This window comes from Callithrix jacchus, chromosome 9 (genome assembly GCF_049354715.1).
Source record: "Callithrix jacchus isolate 240 chromosome 9, calJac240_pri, whole genome shotgun sequence".
NCBI lineage: Eukaryota > Metazoa > Chordata > Mammalia > Primates > Cebidae > Callithrix > Callithrix jacchus.
In genome coordinates this window covers 64,987,255-65,000,073 of record NC_133510.1, presented here as the reverse complement: position 1 = coordinate 65,000,073, position 12,819 = coordinate 64,987,255, and the positions used below count along the sequence as shown (strand labels likewise).

At 47.4% G+C, this 12,819-nt stretch overlaps 1 protein-coding gene across 8 annotated transcripts in view; it reads left to right on the top strand.

Moving 5' to 3' along the window:
- PDE1B (phosphodiesterase 1B) overlaps positions 1 to 12,819 on the top strand; it is a 30,757-nt gene that overhangs the window by 2,626 nt on the left and 15,312 nt on the right. The window contains exon 1 of one of the 8 annotated variants that reach the window (XM_035256538.3): positions 3,291 to 3,377. The exons of 6 other annotated variants lie outside the window; for them this stretch is intronic. Coding sequence is in view for 1 of the 2 variants with exons in the window: in XM_003733762.6 (XP_003733810.1) it covers positions 10,703 to 10,755 (53 nt within the window). In the remaining variant the exon portion in view is untranslated. Of the gene's footprint in view, positions 1 to 3,290; positions 3,378 to 10,582; positions 10,756 to 12,819 lie in introns of those variants that run through there. One more of the 8 variants, XM_003733762.6, reaches the window with a different exon arrangement.

The window sequence follows — 12,819 nt, the reverse complement described above, 5'->3', positions numbered from 1 at the left end:
GGGTAAGAGATGGGAGTTTCCCAACTCTCTCAATGGGGTGGTTTCTGAAGAGGTGAGAAAGGAGATGTTCCCCCTTTTAAGTGGAAATAAAGACCCCCCCCCCACTCGCTTTGGCCAATGCAGGAAAGGGTTGCTAAGTCTGGAAAAAGGAAATAGACATGATTATCTTAGGATTGGGTACTGCATGGAAATGGAAAAACGGAATATATACGTGTATGTGTTTACCTATCTATCTAGATCCTTCTACTCAACACATGCTATTTCCCACCCCTGTACCTTTTTAATTTCTGATTAGGACATCCAGACTTTCTTCTGGGAGACTAGGCCTGGTGTTTCTGACTCTGGACAAAAATCCCACAGTAATATAATCGTGCAGGGCAATTTTTTTGTTGGGAAGAGCATCCAGGAATTCTGTTTCTTACACTAAGACATTGTCAAAAATAAATTCAGAATCTAATCTGGATCCCCAGATATGAACTGAAGAGAGTCTCTTAACTATGTGATTTTACCTCTATCTTCAGGACAATTTCCCTAATTAAACAGACTCATAAACAGAGGCATGAGAAAGAGTGAAAGAGGCATCTGGAGGTGATGAGTTGGCCAGGATGACTTTAAGCATCTCTGACCCTCAGAGGAAGTATCTGATTTGGCTGTCTACCCTTCTCTGAGATCAGAGGGCTTTAGGGAATGGGAGGAAGACCAGAAGAGGAGGAAGAAATAATTTTCTATGTCTTTTGTGAATCATGAAAAATGATAAGCAGACATTGATTTGCCATCCTCAGCTCATTTATTCATCCAACGGCTATTTCTCGAGTACCTTCTATGGGCCAGGTGGCATGCCGGATGCTGAGGATACAGTCAGTGGTGGATGAAACAGACATAGTCCCTGTTCCTCCAGAGCTTGTAATCTGTTTCAACTCCATCAAGTGGTGTGGAGAGTGGAGGAGGCTCCCTATTCCTTGTTTTGCTACACCCACCCAAGTGATGAAATTCTAGCATTCTGGGTTTCTGCCTCATTTTTTCTTTAGGGGGCTTATATACATAGGAAAAGCATAAATATGTGTTATCTTTCAGGATGGTATGAGCATCACTCTCTTTTCTCTGCTCCAGTTTCTCTTGGAATTTTACATTTTACAGATAGAACTTTCCCCTTCCTTTGTGACAGTATAGATATAGTTCCTTTCTCTTCTTTTCCCACATGGTACATACTCAGGACCCTGAAAGTCTAGGCTTAATGTTCTATGCTGTGGTTCAAGGTCATTATAGATGAGCTGGAGTAGGAAACCCATTTGGGATTATATTTGCTTATCTTAGTTTCTTCTGAGTCTAGTATGATACCTTGAACATAACAGGCACTCAATAAATGCTGTTAAATGAAGGAACGAACAAATGAAATAGTGAATATATGTACATATGTCACGAGGTCCAGTTCTGTCTCTAATTCTGTGGTGCGTGTATCCCTTCGTGTTTGTTGAGTGGTGGGGGGAGGAGTAGGAAATGGAGATGGAGGAAAGGGAGATGATGACGATGTGGTTGTTTTGAGAGGGTGATGCTTAAAAGGTATGGGGTTTGGGGACCTCAAGACAGAGCCTGGAACTGAAGGAGTTACAGAGAAGATCCAGAAACTGGCGTTTTGATTGTGTGAATGAGATATGTTAGGATGAAATTGTGAATGCCTGCCTGACACGTATACATATGTATTTGGTAAAGGTTGGTATGTGTGCTGGGGACAGAGCTCCACGAAGATGTGTCTGTTTTTATAAGTGGCATGTGTGATAATAAATGTGTTGGGAAGGTATGCACTTACCTGAATACCTGAAATTGTCTTAGTTATGAGATGATGTATGTGTGCATGTAGATAATGGGATATTATCTGTGTGTGAGCTTGTGTATGTATTTGTGACACTCAGATTTTTTGACATTCCTGGGAAGTTCCAGTGGATGGGAGACAGAAGCTGAGGGACTGGGTGCCTCATTGATTTAACCCTGCCTTTTGCCCTCTTTTTGTATATGCACCATGTAGTGATCTTCTGTGGCTCTTACCAGTTTTGAAAATCATGCTGCCATTCTCCTTTTCCTGCCTATGGATGTGCAGCTGCTGTGAATATTGCAGCATAAACTATGGTTCCCTGGACCTCTGGAGAAAAAGGACTGTCATTTTCTCATACCTTGGTGGGAATGATTTTTTGGTGCTGTCCTCACTGGATTAGTCCTTCCTCCTCTTCCAGCCATGGCAAAGGGAATGTCTTCTCCCTGGGTTTCATACCCCACTTTTCCATCAAATGTCTCCTGTCTCTATTTCTTCCATCAGCTTTGTCTTGAATGAGGACTGTGTGGTATCTCTGAGAAGGCAGTGGGTAGAAAATTCCTGCATTAAGTTGAAGGTAAGGTACAGAGATAGGGGATCAAATTCAGCCCCAAGGTAGAACTTCACAAACCTCTGGTCAGGATAGGTGGCTGGAGGGAGGGAAGCAGGGAGGCAGGGTGATTGTAGTGGAAGAGCATGGGGAATATTGGGAGACTTGAGTTGGAATTCACATTCCTGCTCAAACAATTACAGCTGTGTAATGTTTAAGTCATATAGTCTCCCTGAGTTCTTTTTTTTATTTATTTATTTATTTATTTTTAAATTTATTTATTTTTTTAATTTTTTATTGGATTATAGGTTTTGGGGTACATGAGCAGAGCATGCAAGACAGTTTCTTTTTTTTTTTGAGATGGAGTCTTGCTCTGTCACCCAGGCTGGAGTGAAGTGGCTCGATCTCAGCTCACTGCAACTTCTGCCTCCCAGGTTCAAGCAATTCTCCTCCCTCAGCCTCCCGAGTAGCTGGGATTACAGGCGCACCACCATGCCTGGCTTTTTGTATTTTTAGTAGAGATGGGGTTTCACCATGTTGGCCAGGCTGGTCTCGAACCCCTCACCTTGCGATCTGCCCACCTCAGCCTTGCAAAGTGCTGGGAGTACAGGTGTAAACCACTGTGCTGGCCTGAGTCTCAGTTTTTCATTTGATGTTATCATGTAAAAGTAAAGCCTGAAGGTCTTTCAGCATGGGAGAGCTTGCTTTGTGAAGAGGCAGGAAAATGGGAATGAATGAGCAACTATTGGCTAGGATGAGGGAGACAAAGATTCAAGAGGTAGGAATATTACCTAATAGGTTTGAGCCATGATTGGAAGAGTCTTGGTGATGATTATCTGGAAGGAGTGAAGGCATGTGTCTGAGCTTGGAAACCAGGAGGATAGGTGGGGCTGGAGGAGGGCTATATTATGAAGGATGTGGGCCACTGAGGTCAAAAGAAAGGAGAGGAACTTACTCCTTACCATCTTTTCCCAATGATCAAACTGGAAATGGATGGAACGGTTGCAGTTCTGAGACAAGGTGAGTGTAGGGAGCCCAGAGGCTGCCATAGGTGGGTTCTATGAACATTGAAGAATTCCCTTCTGACATTTATCTCAAGCCCCCAGGCCTGAGGGTAACATCAGGTATACCACGGTGTATTTTAGAAAATCACTAAAGTCTTTTTTTTTTTTTGAGATGGAGTTTTGCTTTTGTTACCCAGGCTGGAGTGCAATGGCGCGATCTCGGCTCACCGCAACCTTCGCCTCCTGGGTTCAGGCAATTCTCCTGCCTCAGCCTCCTGAGTAGCTGGGATTACAGGCACGTGCCACCATGCCCAGCTAATTTTTTGTATTTTTAGTAAAGAGGGGGTTTCACCATGTTGACCAGGATGGTCTCCATCTCTTGGCCTCGTGATCCACCTGCCTCGGCCTCCCAAAGTGCTGGGATTACAGGCTTGAGCCACTGCGCCTGGCAAAAATCACTAAAGTCTCTTAGAATCTAAACATCATTCTGCTTGTCCAGGAGCCTCAGGAGGTGGTTTGAAAAAAGAGAGATTTCACATTTGAGGTTGCATTTGCCACTTTTGCCCAGAGGCAGGTGAAGGCAGGGATGAATGGGCCTAGAAGCCCAGGTGAGATAGTAGGAAAAAAGCCTGGACATCTATAACTGCACCCTGCCAGGCAGTTCCTGAAATCAAAGGAATGGTAGCCTCCCCATCTCCCAGACACCCACCTCCCTGACCTCTTAAAAAAAAATTGTTTTGCCACCTTCAGACTGGGATGGAAGAGCAGAAAACCTTGAAAGCAGGTCTTCCCTCTCTTTTGAGTCTTTAAAGGAATCCTTGGGGATTTATCTCCAACTCCTCTGCTCTCTCTCACTTTCTTTCTTTGATTCTTCCTCCATTTTCTCCTTTGCCCCTTCTTTCTCTGGGTTCGCTTTTGCTGTAAGGCTCCCTTTTGCTCTTCTCAGTTGTCCTGTTTCCTCTCTCTATCCCCATTCCCTTTAACTGACCCTTTACCTCTTGCTGTCAGTACTTCTGCCTCGTCTTGGCCCGGAGTCAGAAAATCCCTGTGGCTCCCTCCCTTCAGGGAGGGGTTGCTGTGGTGATGGTGCAGGATAAGCTTGCTATGGGTACCTGTGGGGCCTTAGGAGCCCAGCCTCAACTCCTGTCTTCTGTAAGACATATCTTTTGCCTTCTCAGTGACCTCATCCTACCAGCCACTCTGGGGAACAAACCAAGTAATTGCCTTTGAATCTCTGGGGACTGATTTTTCTCAGGTACAGAAGTTGAATAGCTATTTTCCAACTCTCTTCAGGATAGCGGCAGAGGAAGAGGGATAAAACCAGGGCAGGAGGTGGGGTGGAGGTGAAACAACTGGGGAGACTGGAAGTTGTTAGATAATGAGATTGTCCCCTAAGGGAGCAAGACTACATGGTCTAAGAGAACTGGGGACCATTCCTCCCTTCCTTTGGGAAGGGGCATAGATGGGAATTGAGCAGGGAAAAAAGGGTTTCTGAGAAAGGAAGTTATCCATGCAATGCAGGGACATCCTAGTACCCGTGCTCTTGCCTCTCTGCCCTAGTAACCCCCAGTCCTGCAACTGCTCCTACCCTCCATCTGGAGCTGTGTCTATGGAGCTTATTTCTGTCTGAGAAGAAATCACCAGGTTAAGATTTCACCTCAGCACTCAGACCTGGCAAAGGTGCACTGAGGAAACTGTGTTGGGGTTTTGGTAGAGAGGAAGGCTTGGTTGGAAAAAGACCAGGGTGTTTTTGGGGTGCAGCCTGGGGGCAGAGGGCATGGAGAAGACCTAGAAAGGGGGTTCTTCAGGTGGTGCTGTTGGATAGAGCCAGACTTCCAGGTCAGTTGATTCCACAGCTGCAGTGAGAAGTCAGATTGGCAAATAATTATGGTGGCTGCAGTGGGGTGATTAGGCGGCCAGCTGGTGTTGGCATCATTTAGTTTGGGAAGGGAGCGTGGCTGGCTGGGGATTGAGGGCTAGGGCTGGGGGCTGGCTGGGGGGAGAGGCTTAGTGATTCTCTGGCAGGCAGGACCTGGGGACTGGGGAAGTTTTTCCTTTTATTCCTATTCCTTGGCTTCCCTGCTCCCCTGTCTATCAGCTCTTGCATATCTGCTTGGCACCATGTCACTAGTTCTCTTCTCCGTGCCCACCTTGTTTGGAAACTTCTTGGGGTCTGGACTGATTGAACACACATGCCAACAGTGTTGCCAAGCTCCCTAAACCATGAGCATGTCTCTACCAAGCAATTGCTTTAGAAATTCCAATCTGGAAGATACATAATAAATGAAATTGCACAAGACACCTCGAAGACTTCTTGGTCCCTCCTGTTCTCTCCCCTTCTGCTCTTCTTTGAAATGCCAAGAAAATTAGCTGTTTTTATTGCAGTGAAATAAATTGAAGATAGATTTGCAGGAGAACTTCCTGGAAAGTTCATGGAACTTTTCTTTGATAAAGAGAAAAGCTACTCTTCTTTTTTTAAGCACTGGGTTAGAGCTGATTTGGGGAAGCAGTGATCCGGTCAGAAAGCATGAACTCTGGAACTGGGAAACTGAGGCCCAAGCATCCTACTTCCCTAGTGCCTCCAACCCAGGCCCTAAATCTGAGAACCATAAAGGCTACTGAGGAAGAAACGGATGCCCAGAGATAGTTGGTAAATTAGGGGCAGTGCTGGGACCAGACCCAAATCCTGCTGATCCATAATCTCATGCTGCCCTCATCACACCTGCAGTCAGACTCTTGCCAAGCTTTTAATTTGCTTTCCCATCCCAGACCACCTTCAACATCTGTTAGGCCCACTGGAAGCAGGGCATCTGCTGGGAACAGATGTTGGGATGTGGTTTGGAGGGTTGGTGGGGTGGTCCTTGCGGAGGTGGTTAATGAGCAGAATCAAATGGTGCAGGGAGGGAGAAGAGGGGTGGACACATGAACTGGAGAAAGCATTCTTCTGGACTGGGTACTGGGAGCCTCCTCGTCAGTTTGCCTTTCTCTGACCTTCTCGCTCACCCCTCCCAATTCCTCTCTCTCTCAAGGGCTGAAGTCTGACGGAGAGGTGACTCATTTGTGTTCTCGGCTGGGAGCGAGGACACCTGAGTTCTTATTAGTCTGAGCTAAGGCTCAAGCTGCTTGGATTATTCCCTTCCTCATGTGATCTGAGTTGTGCTGGGCTGTTGCTAGGAACACCTGTTAGGAACGGCTTCTGGTCAGAAGGCAGGGGGGAGTTGTCTTTAGACACAGGCACAGGAGGAGTCTGAAAGCAGACTCCCCCACTTCTTCAGTGTGTTCCCAGACTCTCTAATGTAGCACCTTTCAAATCTCCTTTCATTTCCTCCCTGCCCCCTTAATACCTCCTACCCCTCTTCCTCATCTCCCTCCACTCTCCTGGTTTCCATCCTTCCCCCAATATCCTCCAGTCTTCCCCAGGCTCTGCCCCATTCTCTTCCCTCATCCCACCCCCATCCATAGCTCTTCTGACCAGTGCTGAGGGCTCTCTCACCACTGCTGCCATGTCAACAGTGCTTCCCAGGATGGCACCCTAGCTTTGCCACCAGGGGGGCTATTTTTATCTGTGGAGCCACCCCCGCCACAATGCCCAGCCAGCTGCCAGAACTGGGGCTGTCTGTATAGCAATGGAAGCCAGGGGAGTGGGGGGTTGGGGGTGGCAATGCTCGGGTGAGGTGGAGAGCTGGTTGTTCTTGGTTTCTGGAGCTTCATGCTCTGCATACTCTGCAGCCTCTGCCTCCACTGCCTCCCTGGAGCCTCTGGAATAAGAAGCCAGAGAGAAGTCCTAAATGTCTGGCTTGGTGGTGTCAGGGAGACTAGAGATTTCCCGCAAATATCCAGGTGCCATTTGAGGGCTGGATGGAAAGTCAGGGGTCCTGGCTGCAAGAGTGGGCATATGGGACTTTGTTTATAAATGACTCAATGAATATTTGCTGAACTAACTAATGATTTGGACTAAATAATTATCATTTGCATTCATGTATCACTTTAGAGTTCCCAAGGTGTTCTCATACCGTATCTGATTAGGTCCTTGTGAAAATTCTGTGAAGCATGTATTATTTACCCATTTTACACATCAGGAAACTGAAGCTCAGAGCGACTTTTCCAGGGTCACACACAGTAATAAACTCTAGGCAAAAGTTTCCTGATTTCTTTTAAAATTTAGTTTTTTTCTTTTTAACTGAGCTAGCCAGACAAGTCTCCTGATTTTAAACTCACGCCCTCTTTCTATTGGAATTATATGATTTCCTTGGTTCTTTCAATTTCTGAGATATTGGAGCCTTGATGTCAGCCAGTGAATCTCTTCCCAAATGCCCACCCCTTTACCTCCACTGACCCCCACCCCTCTTCTCTTACCAGAGGCAGTCTCCCATCCTTTGTTTCCTAGCTCATCTCTTATTCTTCAGTGCAGGCTGGGCAGACATTAGAGTTGGGTTCCTTTCTACTTTTAAACTACATTTAAGGGCTAAAGGAAAATCCATACTGGACCCTTTGTTAAGGTCATCAGATTTATGTCCTGCCTGCTAGCCAGGTGACAGTCTCCTCAGAGGTAGAGTGTGGGGTGTGTGTATATGTGTGGGTAAGTGTATATGTGTGAAATTTTTCCCCAGGAAGGGATGATGGTTGACCATTATCCCTCTTTATTAGGAACAGTAAGTAATGATAACAGGCTAGGGCAAATGATGCAGCATACAGATGTGGGCTGAAGTGGTGAGCAGTCATTGTCCAACCGGCTTTGGTTCTAATGGGTAAGAGAGCAGAGGAAAGGACAACAGATCCTCTTAGAGGCTTTTCTCGTCTAAGATACCTTTTCTTTTCTTTGACTGAGTCTTGGTGTGTCACCCAGCTGGAGGGCAGTGGCACCATCTTGGCTCACTGCAACCTCCGCTGCCTGGAGGTTCAAGCGATTCCTCTGCCTCAGCCTCACGAGTAGCTGGGACTACAGGTGTGCAACACCACACCCAGCTAATTTTTTGTATTTTAGTAGAGATGAGGTTTCATCATGTTGTCCAGGAGGGTCTTCATCTTCTGACCTTGTGATCTGCCCACCTTGGCCTCTTAAAGTGCTGGGATTACAAGCGTTAGCCACCTTGTCTTGCCAGAAACCTTTACTTTTCATTAGGAGAGTTGAGGTTAGCACTTACTTGGGTAGAGTAGCAGGGTCTGGAGTGAGGTTACAAGATGAGGCAGGGAAGCTGGGCTGGGTTGGAGGTTGTTAGTGTTCCAGGCTGTGTGCTGCCATCTGCCCTCACTCTCAGCCCCATCCTGCCATGCAAGCACGTCCACAGAACATGCCAAATGACTTGTCCTCATCTCCTGGGTGGCATTCAGGGTCTCTGACATTGGGTCTACTGTGGTGGCTAACGCTTGTAATCCCAGCACTTTCAGAGGCCAAGTAGCTGGGACTACAGGCGGGCACCACCACACCCAGCTAATTTTTTGTAGTTTAGTAGAGTTGGGGTTTCCCTGTCTGAGAAGAAAACACCAGGTTCAGATTCCACTTCAGCACTCAGATCTGACAAAGGTGCACTGAGGGAGCTGTGTTGGGGTTTTGGTAGGGAGGAAGGCTTGGTGGGAAAAGGGCCTTCACCCTTTTTGGGGTGCAGCCTGGGGGCATAGGGCATGGAGAAGAGCTAGAAAGGGGGTGCTTCAGGTGGTGCTGTTGGATAGAGCCAGACTTCCAGGTCAGTTGATCCCACAGCTGCAGTGAGAAGTCAGATTGGCAAATAATTATGGTGGCTGCAGTGGGGTGATTAGGTGGCCAGCTGGTGCGGTCATTGTGGGGAGGGTGGTGTGGGACACAGAGAAAGAGATGGATACAGAGAGAGTGACTTTTTTTCCAAGATCTGCAGCAGCCCTGCTTCATGGCTACCAGGTGTGCACTAGAGAACAGTCTTAAGATATTTGACTTCTACTTCGCTTGTTGTGATTGAAGCTCACTTCCACTTGTCCCAGTACTCAGTGGAGCTGAGAAACAGCAGGTTTCCAAACTTCATTTGTTTCTAATTCTTCAAGGCTTTGGCATAGTGACAAGGTATTTTAATTTCTTCCTGCTCTTGACGGGTAGGGGTGAAGGGAAACCTTCCTGTCATAAAATCCTAGCTCTTGGCCTGTGTCTTCTCTTTTCCCTTTCTACTGACGTACCCAACTCCATTATTTCCTTTTCCTCTTTACCACATCACTCCCAGTCACAGACCTAGATCTAAGAGATTGCAGATCCCTGAACTCTTTTCCCCAGTGCGTTGGGCTTCACCCGCCGGCTCTCCTTCTTAGCCCCACCCAACTCCTCAGCTGACCAATTACGGCCCCAGTGTACATGTATTGGTGATGTCATCTCACAGCCAATCAGGAGGCGGGCTGAGACTGTGTGCGCACATCCACTTTGAGCTGCAGAGACTGGGTTACTCCCTCCCCAACCCTGGCGAAAGCAAAGTCTGAAGGCGAGAGAGGGGTTCCTGGTCCTCAGACCCCGTCTGGGTGCCTCTTTTGACCCTTCCTGGGCTATCGCTTCGCTTCTCCTTACCTCTGAGCTGGATTGACCACTCTCTGGTTAATTCATGTTTATTCCCCAATTTCCATTTTATAAATGAGAAAACTGGGGCTGGGGGTGTTAATTTGCCCAACCCCTTGGTTTCTGTGAGCGAGTTCTCTTGACTTTCATTCGCTGCTTGGGGGCGGAGGGCCCTTCCCTCCTTGTTGAGCCGGTCTCTGGGTAAGGATCCCCTGACACTTGGCTTTAGGAAGCCCTCCCTACTGTTTCTCTTTCTCTGTGGGAAGTTCATTCCCAGGTCTTGCTTCCATTCTGTTAGGTGGGTTAAAGCTCATTTTGAAGAATGGCCCCAGAAAAAGACCCTGAGAGGGAGCTGAATCTGATGAGCTCTTTTTGGGGGGTCTTGAAGGGCCCCTTCCCCTTCCTCTACAGACATCTGCTCCGTGACAGATTCAGGATGGTTCCCTGTCCCTGCACTCTTCAGCCTTTTGCTAACCCCCTTTTCCCCAAAGAGGAGCCCCACCTCCTCAGAGCAAGGGGCTGGCTCGTGCTATTTCTGGCCTTTCTGGGATTCTTCTGAGAACAGATTCTTGTTTTCCGTCTGATTCAGATGTGAAACTTTTCCCGCAGCCTCCCCTCTCACCCAGTTCCGGTAGGCTGGGCCTCTGCCTCCCTACTCTCTTCTTCAGGCAGCCAGGCCCCTCCCCAAAGTTCTCCCTGGTCAGTTGCTCAGTTCTACTGGGACCTGGAGGAGGAAGGCAGGGGCCCAAGAGGAAGCTGTCCCCCCTTAGAGGCCTTGGGGCCCCTGGGGTCAGCATTTCGATACTCTGAAGCAGGAAACTTTGATTCCCATGGCAAACCCTGTTCCTGTTCAGAGGAGCCACCTCCAGGGCCCCATCCTCAGGTAGGTGCCAGGGATGAGGAGAGGAAGGGGGAGGAGGAAAAGGACAGGTTGCTCATAGATCCATCAGTTGTAGTTTGGTGAAGTGGAGAGATTAAGACCTGATAGTTCCCCATGTTGTGTGTGTGTGTGTGTGTGTGTGTGCAGACGCGCGAACACCAACTTCACCTTTTACTCTGTCCATCTTGCCCTTCACCTTATTCTCCTCCCATTTCCGTCTTCCTCATCCTTTTTTAAATCGCTTCTTCTTGATTATGGCAGATGACTTATCAGTGTTTCTTCCTTTTCTCTCCTTCCTGACTCTTTAAGACCTCACATCCCTTTGAAATTTCATCTTGTCTTAAGAATGCAAACTGGAAATGGACTTCTTCTCCTGACTCCCAGCCCCTCTCTTATTCTAAAGTCCTTCAGAGTTAGGAGCTCCCCAGACCCACTCAAACTCCTCACCTCACTGTTCTTCTGCAGGAAGCCCTTCTCTGGCTTCCCTGTCCTAAGCCCTCTACTTATGATGATCTTTTTGGTAATGTGGATGCTGGAAGCAGAGGCAGGACTTTAGAAATCCCCAGAACGCCAGCCACGGTGATCCAAAGAAATGAACTGTAGGAGCTGGAGAAGCTGAGCTCTTCTGAGGTGTTGAGGTTATCATTCATTGCCAGAGGCTATTCCTGCCAATGGCTGCCTAGAGCTGGAACTCCTGGAAGACTGTGGCCTTCCAGGAGTCAGGATCTGAGGCTTTTCCCATCATGCAGGGGCTGAAGGTAACTCACAAAGAAGTGGTGGTGGTGAAACAGGCAGGGATGGAGGTCAAAGGCAAGTTGGGGGAAGTTTTCCTTGGGGCGGGATGAGAACTGGACAAGGTTGAATGTGCTCTTCTACAGGGAAAGTTACCGTTACTGTGTCAGATTCCATGTGGCTGAAACAAAGGGCTTGGATTAAAACTGATGTTGGTAGGAGAGAAGGACTTCCTGCAGAAGAACAGTGAGGTGAGGACTTTGAGTAGTCTGGGGAGATTCTAACTTTAGAATAAGAGAGGGTCCTCCCAGGCCAGAAAGTATGGAGTGTGTGTGGGGTTATTTGACTTCAGGAGGGTACAGTCCAGCACCTGGATCCTTTCAGCCACTTGAGTCCAGGTCCTCTTCTTAGACTTCTCATTTGTCAAATTTATTCTTTAATTTTTTTCCCTCCCTCCCCGCCTCCTTCTGGTGTCTGGATCATGTTTGGTTCAGATTTCAACAGAAGCCAGACAAGAGCTCCTGGACAAGATCTGTAAGTGAAGGAAGGAGAAACCCGGAGGGAAGCGTGTGCTGGAAGTCAACCTACAACCTTACTTTTCTCAGGCTCACCATTAGTTTCAGAAACGCTGGCTCAGAAATCTCCATTGTGAGCTCTGGGAGACAGCCTCACACCTGATTAATTTTCCCCTTTCCCTTTTATTTATTTAATGAACTTTTACTGAGCATGTTCTGTGTGCTCTGAGGATGCAGGCCAAGGTAAACAAGTCACTGTCAGCGTCACAGACACTCACAGTCCCCTGTGGGCCAACCAACAGAATTAATTAAGGTTGGATGGGCTGAGACTGCAGAAGCTATGGGGAAATGGGTTCCAGCCTCTCTCCAAGCTAATTGCATGATTAGACTTGTTCTGCCTTAACAGCTTCATTGTTTGGGGATATGGTTAGGTTCCATTAGCTTGAGTTGTAGGCCTTGACAACCTGACTGAGATGGATGAGTTGTGTGACCTTAGATAAGTCCCTTAACCTCCCTCATAAGGTGCTTGTGAAGATCAAATGAAGTTTGTAATTGTAAAGGAAAGATCATGGCTATTCTTTCTCCCATTTCCTCTGTTAAGGGACTTCCTAATTACCAGCCTCTATCTAAACCAACTCAGTCTTCTCCATCTGGACTTGGCAGAGAGAAGGTACTTGGATTTGAAGGGACTGTGGTGTGAGCTGGGTAGGACCACCACGATGTTGGTCAGTCAATTCCTATTCAAATTACATTTATGGAGACCTTTTGTATGCACCAGGACTTTTAATGTATCATATCATTAATCCTTTTATTAATCGCC